Source organism: Mesoplodon densirostris, chromosome 8 (genome assembly GCF_025265405.1).
Source record: "Mesoplodon densirostris isolate mMesDen1 chromosome 8, mMesDen1 primary haplotype, whole genome shotgun sequence".
NCBI classification, from domain to species: domain Eukaryota; kingdom Metazoa; phylum Chordata; class Mammalia; order Artiodactyla; family Ziphiidae; genus Mesoplodon; species Mesoplodon densirostris.
The window spans coordinates 44,563,584-44,582,945 of NC_082668.1; the positions used below are offsets into that span (position 1 = coordinate 44,563,584).

Below are 19,362 nucleotides of genomic sequence, written 5' to 3' on the forward strand. Positions count from 1 at the left end.
ACAGGACAGGATGGAGAGCAAGTGAGTAAGGCTACAGATGATGAAACAGCCAGCAACCTAGTAGAAGCAGCAGCAGCCCCAGGAAGGAAGCACTCTCAGATGACACAGAGCATGGCTGGAGCCCTGGAGAGTTAGGAATCACTGAGTAACTCACCAATTAGAAGGACATTAAGGAAACATTGAAAAACCAGACAGGAATCCTCACTCATCCATTCTTTCATTCAACAATTATATGTGGAATGTCTATTATGTGCAAATCACTGAGCTAGGGGACAGGGAGGCCAGGGGAGAATGCCAAGTTCATCGAGTAGAGGCTTTAACAGAGAAGAAGCTACAAAAATGGGGAAGATGGTAGGAAAATGAGGATGTGCTAGATAAACAGAAGTAATAGGTAATATGAATGTAAGGAAATAAAGTATCAGAATTTTAGAACTGACCACCCTAGACATCATCTTATTTGGTCAGATTGTCCTCCAGTAACCTGCGGCCAGATACCCAGCAGCTAGAGAGCAAGAATGCCCAAACCAGAGTCCTGACTCCTGGTGCAAGTTTCCTTCAATGACCTGACCTGATTTGCAGAAGCTTCTAGGGCTCTGGGTTCCAAACAGGAGGCATATGTTGTCATTTCTAACATGAAACAGGAGACATGAGTTTTAGGGAAGAAGAAAGATGTTTTATCATGTACACAGAGGAGAGAGTCAACAGAGGGAAGAGAATAAGAAATTATATTGTCATGGAGGTAACTTCAGTGCAGTAAAGGATTTAGAAGTTCTCTTGCTACAAGTCACCATGGAAACCACCTGTTAAATTTCTACTCCTCCTTCAAGTTCTAGTTCAAGCATCATACTCTCCCTGAAACCTTTCAAGATCCTCCAGGTAGAAGTCATTGTTTCTCCTCAGTGCTCTCAAAACACATTGTTTATGCCAACTTTGATGTCGGTTTTGTGGATACTTTTTTTTCTCATTTCACTGTGATCTCTGTTGCCAGCTGGGATCACATGGGCCATCTTGGTGTCTGTGATATTTAGCCCAGTACCTGGCACCAAGTAGATGATCAACTACATGTACGGGGTTAGACTGAATTCAGTGAGATATGTGATAAATGAAAATGCATGTGCCTAGGAATAAAAGACAAACAAAAACACAAAAAACTGTGGCAGTAATAGTTGCAGACCTCCAAACACCTTTAACAAGAGGACCTTACCGGGAGTTTGCAGCAGGGAGATATTCACACATCCTGTAACTTTTTACCTTTTAAAGCTTAATATGTTTGAGAAACTCTAAAGCATTCTTATTTCAAGGCAAAATGTTCAAACACTTCTACTTAAAGTCCTTCATCCCAAGGGTTTCGGAATAGCTCACGACTATTTCTGGCTGCCAACACTGCCATACAGCCCTGTTTCAGAGCATCAAAACTCACTGGCAACACTGCAGGAAGTCAATGAAGAATGCTGGCTTGGCCTGTAAACTAAAATGCCACCATGTGTTTGCAAGTTTAACATTTCAGTGGATGAACAAGTAAGATGAGGAGAGAGAGAGAGAGAGAGAAGGACGGAGATGATTCCTTTCATATAACAAACTCTACTTGAAAGTCACTTTTATATAGACATAAACAGTTGTTATTTACAAAGATACATTTTAGCCTACTGGAATTTCTCCATGCTCATATTATTTTTTTCAAATGTGGTTTAAACAATTTAGAAATAGATTATCTAGATCTAAATCGATGCAAAAAATATTTACTAAGCTTGACATTTAAGCAAAATGTCAAATCTAATATTTGTATCTTTAATTATATTTTGAAACTATCAAAAATATAACATATGTGCATCCACCACCTAGTTTTAACAAACATTTTACCATATTTATTTTTGATCTTTTCTTAAGAGACATAACATTATGGATAAAGTTAAAGGCATCTTCCTTCCTTAATCATATTTCCTACCTTCTCTTTCCAGGATTGGTATATAACATCCTTATGAATATTTTAATCATATTTTTCATTATTCAAGTAATGAAATTTATGATAGCATGTTATAATATGTATTAAATATTATTTTAAAAACAAATTTAAATTAAATTGACCCTAAAATTAATAAGTGATAGAGGATGATGTAATCATAAAGGGAGATTATTTGATACAAGTTTTAATTATGAATGTATTTAGTTCATGCCAGCATAACTTAATCAACACTTTATTTTTTTACTCAATTATAACAGCATAAACTTTTGTGGACATCAGTCTGGAAAAAAAACATGTTACAAAAGCACCGAGAATTAATTTCATGAGGAAACGCTGCAAGTATACAAAGGTCACCTTATTTTCCTACCTTTATATCATAAGATCAATAAAACTGACTGAAACTTGTTGGATAGGTATTTTATTGTTCCCATTTATCACCCATCATTTACACACACACACACACACACACACACACACACACACACACACACACACTCTTACTCACTCACTGCTCTTAGCTCCCTGAGAGCCAAGGAGTAAAGGAAAACACATCAGGTCTTAAGGTGACATTACCTAATAAAAGGAGATATGCCATATCATCAAGTAACACTACCTTTTTTCTTTGAAAAGAATTATCATGAGTGTCCTTATAGGAAACTAAATAAAAATTAAACAGACAAATGAAAACCACCTGAACAATGTAATGGACAGTGTTTTCAAACTAGCAATTTTACCACAATGCAGAGCTATTTTTCATCTACTGTTTCTTATATCTCATGGATAAAATCCAAGGGCATGATATGAAATTGCAGCTTTCTGGAAAATCTAGACTGTAATGATGTTCATGCATATTTACTCCTGAAAGTCCTTTGGCAAAGGAGAGCATACCAGAGGGCCAGTTTGTAAAATATAAACATGAAGCCACCCCACTGGCTGCAGTGGGTGTGGGAATCCCACAGCTGGTCCTAAAGGAAGGTGCTAAAACACTCAACATGGATTGTGACAGAAAGGAGTGAGTGGGAATTCAGTCTATCATGTTATTCAAATGCGATTTTTTCATTATATTGTTTTTCCTTCCAATTTTTTATTCTGGGGTTTTCATGCTTTCTGACTCTGTTGTGTACTAAGGCCCATCTAGTCAGAGCACCCGTGCTTCTTAGTAATCAGAGAGTCACCCTTGGTTATTGAATATGTTTTCCAGCTTAATGAGCAAGAGCATACACATGACGCTAATGAGGGATTTTTGCTTCAAGATACTTTTAAAAATGTATATGAGTAAGAAGAATTGTTTACTCAGATTATTTTAAGATGTAAATGCAGCTGCTTCAAAAAGGAAAAAATAATCCTGAGAAAAATGCAACTGTGATACATGAAAATGGATCACGAGCTCAATCCTGCTTCAACTACATCCTATATATTGAAGAGGGGCGTGGGAGCACTCGAGGCCTCGGAGGGAGGCTTGTTTGCTCTCTAAAGCAATGGCACTAATCGTAGCTGCCACCACAGTCCTCATCAATCAGTCCTGGACTCAGGCCAGGTGTATGTTAAAAATCCAAGGAATAATTCTCTAAACCACAATTAAGGGTGCTTACATGATATCTACATCATGATAGAACCCTGTTTGCCTCTGTCCCAGTAGCAAAGAAAGAAAATTCTCCCTACCAGGAGAGGAAAAAAATGCCTTCCTGAATCCCACATGCAGCTGCCACCCTGAGCCTGGCTGCTGGTCTCTTAAGTTTCCGATTTGGAACAGAACACAGGCCAGGAAAAAAGAAAAAAAGAGGAGGAAAGGGTAGAGCAGGAAATGCATAGGGGTGACATCTTTTACCTTAGTGCTTTGCTACAATATGCCTTAAGTATCGAGCCACTAAGCCCTATTGATTCTTCCTTCGAGTGACTGCCTCACCCTTGAGCTTTCCTTTGCTAGTCCCTCTAGCTGACGGTGATAGCTTGGTGACTAGTCTCCCTGCCCACACTCCACTACCAGCTAATCTTCCTAAAGCACCCCTTTCATCACGTTGACCTTCTCATCACCCTGTGCTCAGAAAGCTTTCTGGACTCCCCACTAACTAGAAGATAAAGGCCACTCTTTGGACTGGAATGGAGGCCCTTTATAATCTGTCTATAGAGTGCTGGACTCGGCCACTTTTATTGGGAAGAGTTCATTTCAATCAGACTGATTGATTCCTGTTCCCCAGCACCCGGTGCGCTTCTGCCTCCACACATTTCCCCATGTCGTTTCTTCCATCACAATTCTGTTAAATCCTACCCATCTTTTGAGATAGTTCAGTTTCCATGGTTTCCTCCCTACCTTGTGAGCATTAAACCTGAGAGTCATGTGGAAGTTGGAGCTAAGTGCCTGGCACTGGGGGCCCCTCCAGACTTTCATCTCCTTTCTCACCACTCCATCTTGGTTTTGCTCAATGAATCAGTCCTTCTGACTTCTCCACTATTGATGTTTTTCAATCAGTGCATTTAATCACCTGTTCCTGTCACCTGAAACCACACACATGTGACCTGAAGCATGTGGAGGAATACGTGTCACTGAAGCATGTACATTAAACAAGAATATTAAACTCCTTATAATGGAATAAAAGAGAAAGAGAAAAAGGGTGTGGCTGAGATTTGTCAGTAGGCTGTGCAAGCTATCTGCCTTAGAAAGAGCTAAGGAACTTGCTTAAAATGTTGATTTCTGAGTCCCATACCAGATGTATTGCATCAGAATTTCTATGGCGAATCTTACACACACTAAATTTGGAAAATCTCTTCGTCTTAGAGGGTAAGAAAGAGTATTTACTATGATTACAACTCATCACAGCTGCACATCAGAATCACATTTTGTAGCATTTTTGACAACTGAAGTTACCTTGACCTCATACCAGACCTCCTTAGTGAGAATCTTTGTGTTGGCACCCAAGGTCAAAATATCCCACAAGAGGTTTTGCTCTGCATCCAGGATTGGAAACCACTAAGCAAAAAGTTAATGATTATCAATATTTATTAGGTAGTTACAACTTCGAGTAATAGTGTTAAGCAGTTTATGTACATTTATAAACGATTTTCATAGGTTTGGAGAAGTTCAATAACTAGTCCAATGCCATACAACTAGTAAGTAATCAAGCCTCAGTTAAGCACAGGTCTATTTGATACACAACTCCAAACTCTAATCTCATTCCCATCTACCTTTATTATTTTAGACATTATTTTAATACATGGCCGTCGGTCTCTTTGCCTAGAATCGTTCCTCCTGTTAAATATGTGATTCTGGTTTTGAAAGTTCTGACATCACCTAGGGGAAGGGTTCCTCAGCTTAGTTTCCCTTCGCTCACACACCCATGGACTGGCTATCTGTAGTTCTAGACATTTTCTCAATCCTTTCCATCTAATAAGCCAATTTCTATGCTTTAATCCTTATAAAAAGATAGATATTAATAGCAACTGAACTTTTTCCATGTACAAGAGAAGCCTGGTCCCCCTCACCATAATCCTAGGTTACATATCTGGAGAAGGGCATTGCTCCTTCCTCTTAGGTTTCGAAACGAAAAGGATTGCCATTCTCAAATTAAAAAAAAAAAAAAATTATTGGCCCAAGCTTACATATGTCACCTGAGTAACAATATGGTAGACTTCCTCACCTTACCTCTCAGTCAACACTCTTCCACCCTTTGTATAGAGGGTTTAACTTTTCAATGAATTTTCACATCTCTTACCTTATTTTTTCCCCACAACTCAGTCGTTCCTGAATTGTAGCTTCTTTACAGGTAAAATATTTATAATCAAATTCCATCAAAAGGAGTGACATGAAAATTAATGAGTAAATGGATTTAAAGTATCACAGGAGTCTTGAGTGAAAGGTACACACTGTGTTTACTGTTACTACTATAATGCAGCTCACCCATGACAGTTCTGACGGAGAACACTGACAGCAGCTCTGACCTCATTTACTGGCCAGGCCAGAAGGGGTCTGCATCATAACCTTAGAGACAGACAAGCTCCAGGGAAACAAACCAGTCAAGGTCCAAAACAACCCCGAAACCACCGTCACTGCCATGCAACTGAGTGCTTTAAAACTGATTAGGAATGTTGTATGGTCAAAATCCTGAATGGACATCAGATCAAGAAACTTGGGAGAGGAATAAGTGACAGGCATGTTTGACAGATGAAACAAAATCTAGTGAAATTAGAGGGCAGCCACAAACCAGACACATGAATAAGTAATTTGCTACCTGGAAGCGTTTGCATCCTCACACTCTGGTGGATGACAAGACATTCTTAAATACATGGGAAAGGCTTATTTAACTCATTTCAGAACATTCTTGGAAGAGGCATTTCAAGGGAGGCAGGGAATTGAATTAATGTCAAAGCCTCCAAAATATTCATGAAATAATTATAAATGTGAGTTTTACTTCCTATAATTTAGATTCTTCACTCCATCAAGTGGTCTTTTAAGCTTATTGGATCTTTCTCTTCTTTCTTACAATTCAGAGAGCTAAGGTTTTCAGTCAATGTTAATTTTCTCTGAAGGATTTTCAGAGGGGAGTATTTCCACATAGAGACCCCTGAAATTATTATTTTCAAGTAGGGCTGATTCTTTTTCTTTGTAGCCTAGAAGAAAAGAGATCTATGTAATCGCAGTGTCAAAGTGTCAAAAGACTGAGATAGGTTGAAAAAAAGAAGAAAAGAAAACACAAAAAAACCTTAAAGGCATCCATGCAGTTCTCAGCCTTACAGATCCTTGGCTCACATAAAATACTTGTGACATGCTGTAATTAACTAGTTACTCCTCTCAGAATGAATAATAATGCAATTATTTGCCAAAAGCAGGGAAGAAGGGATAGTTTCTGTTTTTAAAAATGTTCGCCTTTCATTTCTGTAGAAAGCAAAACCCTGGATTAGTTTACATAAGCTGTGAAAGCACAGAGTGACCTGCATTCTCACTATTACACTACATGATAATTCTGTCACCTTTTTATCAGAGCCTTATACTTTTCAATGGTTTGAAACAGTACTAAACTGGCAAGTCAGGACCACATTCAAATTGTATTGGTTCTTAAAAACAGCACCCAAATACCACAGAATGTAAGTAGTAACCTGGCTGGTGAAAACATCTTTTTGTACTTGGACTTCCATGCCATTGAGGAGGGTAAGGGCTAGCGAGGGCTCTGTTTCCTTTGTCTGTGCAGACACAAATAAAAGGAGGAAGGTGAACCTTAGTTCTTCAAGTCCTTCTCCTTCCTTAGAGATGCCATGTGCCAAGTAACACAAAGTTAGGTGAGAGTTTATCTGAATATATCACTGGTTCTCTCTCCTATGTGTTAATATCTAGACAATGACTGTTTTCTTTAAATTTTTCCAACTCCAGGGCTTCCCTGGTGGCGCAGTGGTTGAGAGTCCGCCTGCCGATGCAGGGGACACGGGTTCGTGCCCCGATCCCGGAAGATCCCACATGCCGCGGAGCGGCTGGGCCCGCGAGCCATGGCCACGGAGCCTGTGTGTCCGGAGCCTGTGCTCCGCAACGGGAGAGGCCACGGCAGTGAGAGGCCCGCTTACAGCAAAAAAAAAAAAAAAAAAAAAAAAAATTTTTCCAACTCCATCCTGCCACAATTTCAGTAATTCATTCAGCAAGCATTTATTAAAGCCTTGCTATGATGCACTGTACTAGGTACCAGGAATTCAAAGGTAAAAAAGACCCACTGCCCTTGAGAAGCTTGCAGAAAAGTAAAAATATGAACCAGAGAGCAGGCACATTAACAATGGAGTAAATGCAACCAGGGAGCCCCCTCTCCAAACACACATACACAAATTCATCCACTGATACAAAGACACAAAACCATGCTGCCCGATGAATATGAACTTCCAAAACTTTTTAAAAAGTTTTGAAGCAGAGACTTGGATTTTGTGCTAAAACATAACAATTTTGTAATTTCAGTAGAGTCAGTTGGAATGTGTTGGTATGTATATGTGTGTCTGTCTGTGTGTGTTTTTATGTGGAGCCAACTTTATATATAGTTTCATTAAGGATAAAATGTTCTGAACAATTGATGCCTTAAATAAACAGATTAATTTCACATGTATCAGTTACTCATTCTAATACCAAGTGTTAGTTCAGAATTTTTTAAAACTAATATTCTCTGATATATCCTCATGACCCTATGATACTAAAAAGCCTGGATCACTTGTTTGGGAAGACAGAGACTGAGTCAGTGTTATTTAAATTCATAAAATCATGATAAGTATTCCAAAAGTAGACACAGCCTTGTTTTTTCAAGCCCGATTCATCCAAAGCATTCGTTTAATTAGTTAATAGTAGGCATTTGGATCTTTCTTGTTTTTCATTGTACTGAACAGTATGTAGAACAGTGCAGGCTTTGGCATCAGACTGCCTATATTCGAAATTAGATTCTTCCGTGTACAAGCTGTGTGACTTCTCCAAGCCTACATATTCTTATCTGTAAGATGAAGATGGTAAAAGTAACTACCTCATAGAGATAGAAGGATGAAAGGAGTAATAACATATAAAGCACATAACACTAGGACAGGCACTATCATTAAATAAGCTAGTATTATTATCATTATCCTCAAATTCAATTGAATATTCATTTGATCTCAGTGAGGATATTTAATATTTGCCAAGAAAATTATTTAGCTACCCTATGTCTATTTCTATGGCAGTAGAGTGATGAGAATTTATATTAATTTTATCCTTTCTTTAAAAATATAAAATCATGTTTCTGTACTCATTCGTTTCATTTATCTATGTATTGAAACCACAGTTATTGAAAGTTTAGGGTGTGAAAGGTATTGGCGGGACAGGGAACACAAAGATGATTTAGCCACTACTGATAAAAATCAAGATAGACTTAACAGTTTGAGACCATGGTCCTGAAATCTTGCATGGTTTTCTGATTAATTAAGCCTAATAAACTTAGGTACAAAAAATATATAGTAAGCAACGATCATATAATCAGAGTTCATTGGTCTTTCATAAACGTAGAAATGGTAGGTCTTTGTAAGCCAGTCCCAACGTTTCCCTTTCCCTAAGCTACGTAGTTTTAAAGCCATTTCAGCAATCAATGAAGCTTTTTCCACTTATTCAAAGAAAGAAAAACATTCTTCACAGACTTCCAATTTCCAATTGTTGCTGAAATTCATGAGCAAATTTATTATACTCATGCATTTATTTAATATATGCAAGGCCCAAAGAGGAGGGAGGAAGGAGAAGGTATGATAACACTATACAGTAGAGAAAAAGATAATTATAACCCATGCTTTCCTAAAGCTTATAGCCCAGCAAAACTCCATCTTACTTTCACCTGAAAGAATCTAGGTCCTCCTTTTGAGATGAGAATAGAAATGCCAAATGTCTACACTTTTATCTTAGGCATTTCCTGAAAGGCTTTATTTGAGGCAGTAAGAATGAGGAATTTCCAAAGGGGAAACAAACCTTGAAAGGAGATCCCTGAATGAGCAATGCTAGAAAAGGAAAGGGAAGAAGATGTCGGCATCAAAAAGTCTGTGGGACTAAGATCAGATCAGTCAAACTGAAAAAAAAAAAAAAAAAGCCAACTGGAAAAGGAAGATCTTGTAAGATATCCTGAACAATTGTTGAATTTGGCGCTATGGCTTAATTAAGTGAATTCTTCACTGAAACGTTGAATCTGGCCAGTTCAATTCAATCAAATTTTCTCTTTCCATCTCTATTCTCATTTCACCATTTTGTTATGATTATCAAATGGGCTTCTGAATTGCCAGTCATTTTTTGTCAAGATTATATATGGTGTACATCCCTGAATTTCTTTGTATTCAATTTGGAGAAACCTGAAAAGCCCTTGATATCTTATATAGTTTACTCCAGATGGACAGAGGTTCTCACATACCTTCCTCTCTGTTCTGCTGCTGCTAACAGATCATTATTTCACTGTCTTTCAAGGAGATAGTCTCTAGAGTCTAACACCAAAACAGTCAAAACCTAAACTGTCTTCAACATAAATGAAGCTGTCTTTTTAAAAATACAAAAAAGTCAGTCCCTTCCCCTCTTTATTTACTACAAATGGTTAAGGAGAACAAGCCTGAGCTACAAGCCACTTCTCCAAATCCTTTATGAAAACAACCAAAAGCTCTTTGAACATGTAGGAGCTCCTGATCTCAGATTTTTCAGATGCCAAGAATCAGCCAAGGAAGCAATGTTGCGATCCCAGTAGCTGTCATCATGTAGCACCATCACGGCCAAGGTAGGAACACCACTCTCAATGACTTAAGCATGTAGAGATGGTTACCATCTGTCTTATTTGTATCTAAATAAGTGAAATATTAAAAATAACCAAGTGTTCCTAAAGCAATTCTCTTACAAAAAAAATATTAAATGAATTAGTACAGTATCTGCCAACACTTTTAACAGAGATCTAGGTAATTCTGATACAGATGGTTTAAAGACTACGCTCTGAGAAGCACTGGTGTGTAGACAAACCCTCTCTCACTCAGTCAACAAACCAATCAAGCAGTGATTCCTAGGAAGTGAGTCTGGTGCCAGGCTGACTGCTTAAGAATACAGAATCCTAGGCTTTTCCCCTAGACTTACGGAGGTCCAGAAACCTGCTTATAAGTAGCTATGTTTAAATTTTTCCGGGAAACATACACAGCCTGCAGTAAGAGGAAAGGGGTTGTATTTTACTTTAACACATCTGTGGGGGGTCCTTGTTCCACAATTTACTAGCTCTCTGACATTATGTAATATCATTGGACTGAAAAATGGCTGTTTCAAAGATTAAAGAAAGCAATGCATGTTTAGAACCCAGCATGTAGTCAGCTGCTTGTTTTTGTTATCACTATATCCTATGCTCAGCTCCAAGTAGATATACAAAACTAAAATGTGTGATTCATCACTTCAAGAAGCATATCATCTATTTAGAAAAGTAATATAAATATTAATAGAAATTTTAAATGGGTTTATATTCTAAGGCACTAACATATTTGCACACATAAACATGATATTCTGAGTGACAAAGTAGATTGTAAAACACAGAGAATTATAAGGACATAGGAAAAATCATAAGAAGCTTGCTTTAAATGTCTAATTCTCTTAATTCAGGTGACCTAATTTTCATTAATTCACCAAATTTTTATTTCTATTAATAAAAATAATAAAATCATGAGCAATAATCAACTTATAATTATTTAAAACTGAAAATAGAAAGAGTAGTATGTATCTGGGAAAGGGCTCCATGGGATAGACTTCAAGGGGCCCATGAAACCCCTAAAATATTATGCAGAGTTGTTTTTATGAGTATAGGTATTTCTGAGGAGAGATCCATACCTTTTACTTCATTCTCAAAGGGTTTGGTGATCTCCTCAAAACGTTAAGGACCACTGAAGATTCCTGTTTAGCACATCTTATGTGTATCCTCATATATGCTGAAGAAATTTAACTCCTGATTGTATTCCAAATAATCTCCGTGTGTACTTTCTCTTAAATGTCCTCTGAATCATTTTCCTCAAGCTTTCACCATTCAAATATCCTGCGAAAAGAAGTAACACAGCAAGATTTCATTTAAGGAAATTGTAAAGCAGGGTTTCATGGCTACTTCAGCTTATTCAAATTCTGCAGGCATCAGCACGGAAGTTTATGTACATGTTTTAAAAGTTCCAGTGGCAGAGATTAACTGATGATTATTTTCTGAGTTTTCCCTTTTTATTTTCATCCATTGCTCAGTCTTTTGAATTATTTTTGATTTGTTCTATGTTTCTTTTCATCTCAGGTAGAAGAGTGAAGGAACTTCCCCTGGAAGGATAAAATTCAATTTTGCCAACTTGCATTTTGCCAACCTAGCAATTCTTCCACTTTGTGTTTTATTTATAATGTGGTAACAACACTATTGATGTTACACATTTTTATTTCTCTCTTCCTTTAGGTGTGTGTGCAACATTGACTGTTCTCAAACCAACTTCAATCCCCTCTGTGCTTCTGATGGGAAATCTTATGATAATGCATGTCAAATCAAAGAAGCATCATGTCAGAAACAGGAGAAAATTGAAGTCATGTCGTTGGGTCGATGTCAAGGTAATGTTCACACCAAAATTCATTTTAAAGAATGTCTTTAGTCTTTGTGTAGAAATGAAAAGTGGAGATAACTCCTTATTAGGCAGCAGCTTCATTTTTGAAAGACAATTCTGACTTACAATGGGCATTAAATTTTACTGCAGCAATTTTGAGGAGTTTGAGGGCCTATTGGCAACAGTCCATATTTTCTTCTATATAATGGGCCTGTATCTTCACAGTGCCATCAACCCAGAGGCCAATATTCAGAAGATAGCAGATATACTCCTTGCACAGGGAAAAAAGAAAGTGAAAATCATTTTTAGCAAAGAATCTAAAGATTATTAGACAACCTTGAAATCAAAAGCAAATCACACCACTTTTAGGTATTGACTCAACAGAAATATTTCAAGTACATTTTTATAAGCAGTATGCACTGGAACGTTCTATTTTGTTTCTTGTTCAGAAACAAACATCTTTTTTTGTTTTTGATTGGTTATTCTTTTACCCAACTTATCTCAGTTATAACTGTGAACCTTCTCCTTGCCCTAAACCTTAGAAAGCCTCTATCCTTCTATTATTCACTCTCAAACAGAAATTGACCTTGTAAATCTGCTTTGTATAAAGATTGCTTAGAAATATAGTTGAAAATTCCTTAACTGTAGTGAAGATACTGTTAGAAGGATATCTAGGAAACAGTTAATCTTTATTGTTAATTTTTTAACACAGATAACACAACTACAGCTACTAAATCTGAAGATGGGCATTATGCAAGAACAGATTATACAGGTATGTAATATTTTCTACTACAAAATATGAGCACTGCTATTACAGAGTTCTGGGGAACCACTGTTTACCATTGATCCTAAGCTGATCTTGCAAGACTTCTGACATGTGCTAGTCTTCTCTTGCTTAGTTCAAATTTTCAATAGACAAGACTGAATTTTTGTCGAAGCAAATAAGACACTTTTTTCTTTGCCACAGTTAAAGCAACTGTCAAAAATGTCAGTAAGATATAATTAACTTGTTTTGACAGTGCAAGCGGTACAAACGACAAAACATTTATCAAATTAATGGGCATCAATGGAAATTAATGCAATTTTTGGCAGTATATTATAATTAATGCAAATGTTCTTGTTTGAATTTTTATAAAAGTCAACAATAAAAAAGTTTAGAAAGATAGGACATCTATAAATAGTAATACAGGCTGTCTATTTTGATGCAAAGTTAAAAAGGTATAGGTAATTTATTTTAAAAAATAATAAAATTCTTTATTTAGAAACTAAAATGCAAAATTATACAGAGTAAAATTATACTCTGACACATGCAAACTTATAAAGCATTTACTGTAGACATGTAAATCTTATTTAGCAATTACAGAATATTATTTTGAGGAATATGTTTACCTAATATAGTTTTCCTGAGTGAGAAATAACTTATGGATATTCAAATAAGATTTTAACAGATTCTTAAATTTCATAGAAATTTAGGATAAAAAATATAATAAAAATAAAATTATTGAGGTTGATAATGATAAGCAGTTTTTTTTTAAAAAAAAGCAGTTTTCCATTTAGCTATTAAACATTTATAACTAGATTTGTGGCTAATATTCAATCAAAAAATGCTTATCTTTTGAAATATGGACTACTATTCACTCTCTTTGAAATTGCACTTCCTTTAACACTATTTCTGCCATTATATTTATATACATGATAAATCTTGAAACTTTTTAAAGTTAGTCAATCAGATGTTTTACTCATAGATACCTCAAAAATTTCAGAATTTGGAAATAACAAAAGGATTCTTTTTTTAATTTTCCATTTTTATCTTAATGATTTTCAACAATGTAAATAAAATTTTCATGTGCTAGAAGTCTAGAATTATCATGGACGATGATACATGAAAAAACATTCTATGTAGATATTGTATAGCTGTTCCCAGAGTGTCCAGGAGAGATATTAATAGGTGTTCCTTGAAAAGAAGAGTCCATGGTCAGTAGGTTTGGGAAGAGCCCAGATAAACAAATGAATTTTCTACCCAAAACTCTTCATGGCTCTTATATGCACTGTAAAATTTTTAAGAGATGTGCATCTTTTATTTATTTAATGTTTTTTATGTTTTACTGTGCAGAATTTCTAATACATACAAAATACACACAAATGTAGGCTATATAGTAAAATGAACCCCCATGTACTCATCACTCAAACTGAGTAACATCAACCCATGGCTAACCTAGCCCCATCCCCACACCCATCTTTCTCCACTTTCAAAATATGTGGAAATAATTCCAGAAATTATGTTATTTTATTCATAAATACTTCAGCTTGCATGTCTAAAAGATTAACCCTTTTTAAATAAAATTGTCATTACCACACTTAAAATAATTATGAATAATTCCTAATAATACATAGCTTTTATCAAACTTATTCGATGAATAGCACATTTTTTGTGGCACATTTTTCATTACTAGTATCACCAAGAATGCACTTTGGAATATGCTGATCTACAGGAAAATATTAAAAGTGATAAAAGATAATAATGCAAAATTGAGGTCTGAAGCTAATAGCATATATTTTAAATTTTAAATGATATAAAAGTTAAATTCTATATTTTATTAAAAATAATAACTATATATTGGCATTTTAAGTCACTACCTGACATATTTAATTTTACTGTAGCCTAAAATATTTGGAAATTTTACAAGGATCTCACTTTTATACAAGGAGTAACTTAACACACTGCACTTAAAATACATTTATACCCATTTTGCAAAGTAATTCATTTTGAAAAAAATCTTCAAAAATGTAACACATTGGGAATATCTTCTCCATTGAGCTCACAGCAGAATCAAACATCTCCCTGAGACTTCTGTCCCTGAAACAAAGAACTCTTCAAGTTGATTAGCATCAATGTGCAAATATATTTGCATTTATAAAATTGCACCAATAAATATAATGGAGTTTGCCATTCTCTCTATATTATGCATATTGCATATTAACGGTTTGTCCATTTTCAAAGAGTTTGGGGAGTTGAACTTTTATTCCAAAAAATATTTTATATTTGAGTTTGGTTTCAAACAGGTCATCTCTGATCTTCAGTGTCCATGCTTTTGACATTGTTTCCTATCTTAGGTCTTTATTGAACGTGAGAATATGTTTTTAAATACATGCAAATGAAAACTATCTAGACACTCAGTGTTGTCCAAGATGTTCTAATTTGACATCACATTTATCTAGTAGATCCCAAAGAAAAACTTTTGAGATAAAAGTTTAAAAATACATGTTTGGGGGCTTCCCTGGTGGCACAGTGGTTGAGAGTCCGCCTGCCGATGCAGGGGACACGGGTTCGTGCCCCGGTCCGGGAGGATCCCACATGCCGTGGAGCGGCTGGGCCCGTGAGCCATGGCCGCTGAGCCTGCGCGTCCAGAGCCTGTGCTCAGCAACGGGAGAGGCCACAACAGTGAGAGGCCCGCATACCGCAAAAAAAAAAAAAACATGTTTGTTGAAATCCAAATTTAAGACAGGAACAAAGATAATGTCAATTGAAGCTTGCAATTTCTAATTAAACATTGATTGCACATTTTAAAACTCCCCTGGATTTAATTTATATGTCTGTCTTCATCAATGATCTTATTAAAATGCAATATATACCCTTTTTTTGACATTATTTAAATAACAGTCAGGTCCCTCAGCATTTCCAGGCTTCCAGTAGTATTTGCATTTTCCTGAATTTGGGGACTCAAACTTTGGAAAAAAGTAAAAGGAACCAAATGGAGACTCAGTACGTTATTGTCCTCTTAATTTCTGTTCCACATGCTCAAAACTCCCCAAGGAGGGAAAACAGGAACTAGAACTTCATGGTTACTAGAAGTTTGTTATGTGCTCACAGCTAATTTAATGTCAGTCACTTCCCTTGTTGAACAAACATTCATGCGCTCTCCCACCACAGGGAAGTACAGATCTTAAAGCACTCTCATTTTTCCCCTTACATGTCCTTAATACTATAGTTTTAAAACTTTTAGCTTCCCCCCCCGCCCTTTGTTCCCTTTGAGCCTACCTTGCAGCTATTAATACAAGAACATATATTTCTGATTACAAAAATGGAAACATACTTTAAAGAAAGCTTAAATCTAAAAATAAATATGTTGTGTCTCATTTTTTATATCACTTTAAAAAGAGAGACTCCAAGTAAGGACAAGCAGGGGCTAATTTACAAAAAAATTAATGCAAACTAAGAGAACCACGCCCCCTAACATGATTAGAGCTTAACTGAACTTATGCAGAGCTGTGAATTCCATGAGCCTCATAGGCACATAACTGAAGTGGACGCTAGGAAACCAAAGAATTTGCCAAATCATCCCTGCCAGCATTACTTTCCGATTGTGTCTGACTTTGGTCTCTATTTTGCCCTCTCCCCTTTAATGAGACCCAAGGCATTAGAGAGTCCTGAATCAAGAGCTTTGGATCTCTTTGTTTCAAGGCAAACAGGATCCCTGTCTGATGAGCTAAACAAGCCACTTAATGTTATTCTCCCTTCATCAGTCTAAGACGGGCTTAGATTTAGGTCTTTCTCTTCACTCACAGAAAGGTTCAGAGAACACAATTTTACAAAACCACAAAGCTAAGGCTTTCAGGGACTTCCATTGTTTCAAAATTTAATATTAAACTTTCCTTCTGGAAGTTTTTAAATAGAAAATGTTTTATACCTCTTGAAATTTGCAACATTTTCTTTAAAAAGAAACATATATATACATATATTCCCTCATGTCTTATAATGAAAAAAAATGAAGTGCAACTCTTTTGTTTTTCTTCATCTGGTATGTGTATTTTCTGATTGGGTTGCTTTTCTGTCTAAAAGTCTGGTAATGCTTCACAAAAGTGGCTATATATTTTTTCTGGTAAAAATATACTTAATTTTATAAGTTATTAGATGTAAAAAAAGACAAACAAGCAAAACAGTCATGTAGTTAAACTAGTCTGTGTTTTATCATCTAGAAAATAAAATGTATTTGTAAATGCCATTCTGTACCAGTTTCCAAAAGTATTTGCAGTGACTTATAATTAAAATATACTCAACAAAATTTTTAAAGAGAAATTGAAAACATAAAAGCAGAACTGTTGAGGAAAATAAACATATTGGCAACATAGACTATTATCGTTACTGCATTTAGCCCTAAGCGTTCTTGCAACCAATATAAAAAGAGAAATTATGATTGAATCAATTCATTCAACAAATATTTTCAGAGTCCTTGCCATACACACTCTGCTGTCCTGGGCTTTACAAAGGTGAATATATCAACCGAGATCTCTGCTAAAATGGAACTTAGGTCATTTATTGTCTGATAAAAATAAGTAATCAGTTCAGAGACCAAGGACAAAGTTTCTCCAGAACTAAATTCTAAAGGAAATATTTAGCATAGATCTCTTTATAAGGCATCACTGGAAAATATAGAATGGATAAGATCTTCAACAGTGATTTTTACAAAATATACCAAGAGGCTCTTCATATAGCTGGGGATTTTTTAAAATCAATTTTTGATAACATTCTAGAGCATAGCATTAAAATATGTATAACTCAATGATAGAGTTCCTATGGCAGACTAAAGTTATGAGTTACATTTATGTATATTTTCAAATTGGAAAAAGATAACCCAGAATACTGCGTAAAATGGTTGCTAGAGAAAGCACGCTCAGTCTGTCTTCCTTGTGTATCTACAGGTTCAACGGGAACTGGATAATAGAACAGTCAGAAAGCTTGAGTAAAGATACAGAATATGTTAGATTATAGCCCGAATATGGGAAGAGAAACTTCCCGTTTTTATTAGCTGTTAATGAGAAAAGCCCTGAGTCATTCCCACTCTTGGGAGGGAACCACGGTCTCCCTACCTCTGAGTCTAGGTACAGACATGCATGGAGTCCATGTGTTTACTTGATGTACATTACAGTGTGGCTATTCACCATTTTTTATAATATTTAGGCAGGATTTTTAGGAAATGTTCTCTTTAGAAAACTTTTCCTTATCTTTAAGCAATAATTTAGATATTAAGCTCAGGTCTGAAATATGGAAGTAACCAGAAGTACACATCTAAACCAAATTCCATCCATCCTATTATTATTCCATCAACCCATTTTTCCACACTAAGAGGAAACTGACATCTTGAAAGGGTATCTAGATAGCCTAAGTGAATTGTCATAATAACTTGTTCTCTGCAGAAGCCATTGCAATTTACAAAGGCTTTTCACATGTATTGTCTCCTTCAGTCTTAACAACTGAAATGTGAGGCAGATATTATATGCGTTTGACAGGTGAGAAATGGAGGTTCAGGAAGAGTAGTAAAAAGATTACGTGATAGAGCTAAGGTTCAAACCATCATCGCTAATTTCAGAAACCAGCAAAATGTCAACGGTCAGGGATCAGGGGAGAAGTGTCACTACCTAACATTCTTAGAGGTTTTGGGATGCACTCTGCACCTTAAAGCTTAACCCCTTGTGAGCTCCAGAGTCAAAAATGTTTCACCATGGTATCCCCATTGCCGTGAGATGCTCCAGAATTACTCTTCTCTTTGAACTTATGTCTATATATTATAAGCACTGTATTGTTTGGTTTTAAAAGTCTCCTCTTCTGTGTCCTATTTATCCATATACACAAGAGAAGCCAAAGAGAACAGGATTTGTTACCAAGTAATCCTACATAAATAGAAAATGTGTGTGTGATACTTTGTAGTTTTACAAAGATCCATTCACATTACCTTATCTGCTCTAGCGTCAATTCAATAAAACAGGGTTACAAATACTAGGGGGAACAAAATTGAGGCTCAAAGAAGCTAAGTGGCTGACCTGGAGCTGGACACAGTATTTTGACATATTGACCAGCCACCCATGCAAATAGGGCACTTGCTTGATTTACTTACTGTTTGCCTCGATTGCTCTTCCACTATACATATATAGACACGAATAGCAAGTGGTCACATATCATATTTATAATACGAATTAATTCAGTCTTGTGGCAAAAATCTGCATTTAAAATGGAAGCTTTTTCCATTTGCTCGTGAACACAAGGAGCACTTCACCGGAAAGCATGTTATGTCTAGGCCAATAATTTGATCTGTAGGAAATAAATAAATAGCAGCAAATGCAGGCAGCAGCTTGTAGCACAAATATTGGTATCAACAGTGAAATAAATAAAAACGTTTGCCCAGGCTATTACAGTGCCACCAGACTGGCCTAGAATATTTAAGCTCAGGAAATGAATTAAGATGTCAAGATTTTCTCAAGATTTCTGGGGGAAAGTGTCTCAATTCGAGTATTTTCCCCTCTGGGATTTACTTTAGAGTGCTTCAAAATTCATAAAGCTTTCTATGAACTCT

At 36.1% G+C, this 19,362-nt stretch overlaps 1 protein-coding gene across 1 annotated transcript in view; it reads left to right on the top strand.

Annotated features, from left to right (window-relative positions):
- The window catches only part of TMEFF2 (transmembrane protein with EGF like and two follistatin like domains 2), a 262,897-nt gene that overhangs the window by 198,565 nt on the left and 44,970 nt on the right, over positions 1-19,362 (top strand). Inside the window, exons 6-7 of the mRNA XM_060106570.1 lie at positions 11,872-12,020; positions 12,726-12,785. Of these exons, the coding sequence (XP_059962553.1) occupies positions 11,872-12,020; positions 12,726-12,785 (209 nt within the window). The remainder of the gene's footprint in view (positions 1-11,871; positions 12,021-12,725; positions 12,786-19,362) is intronic.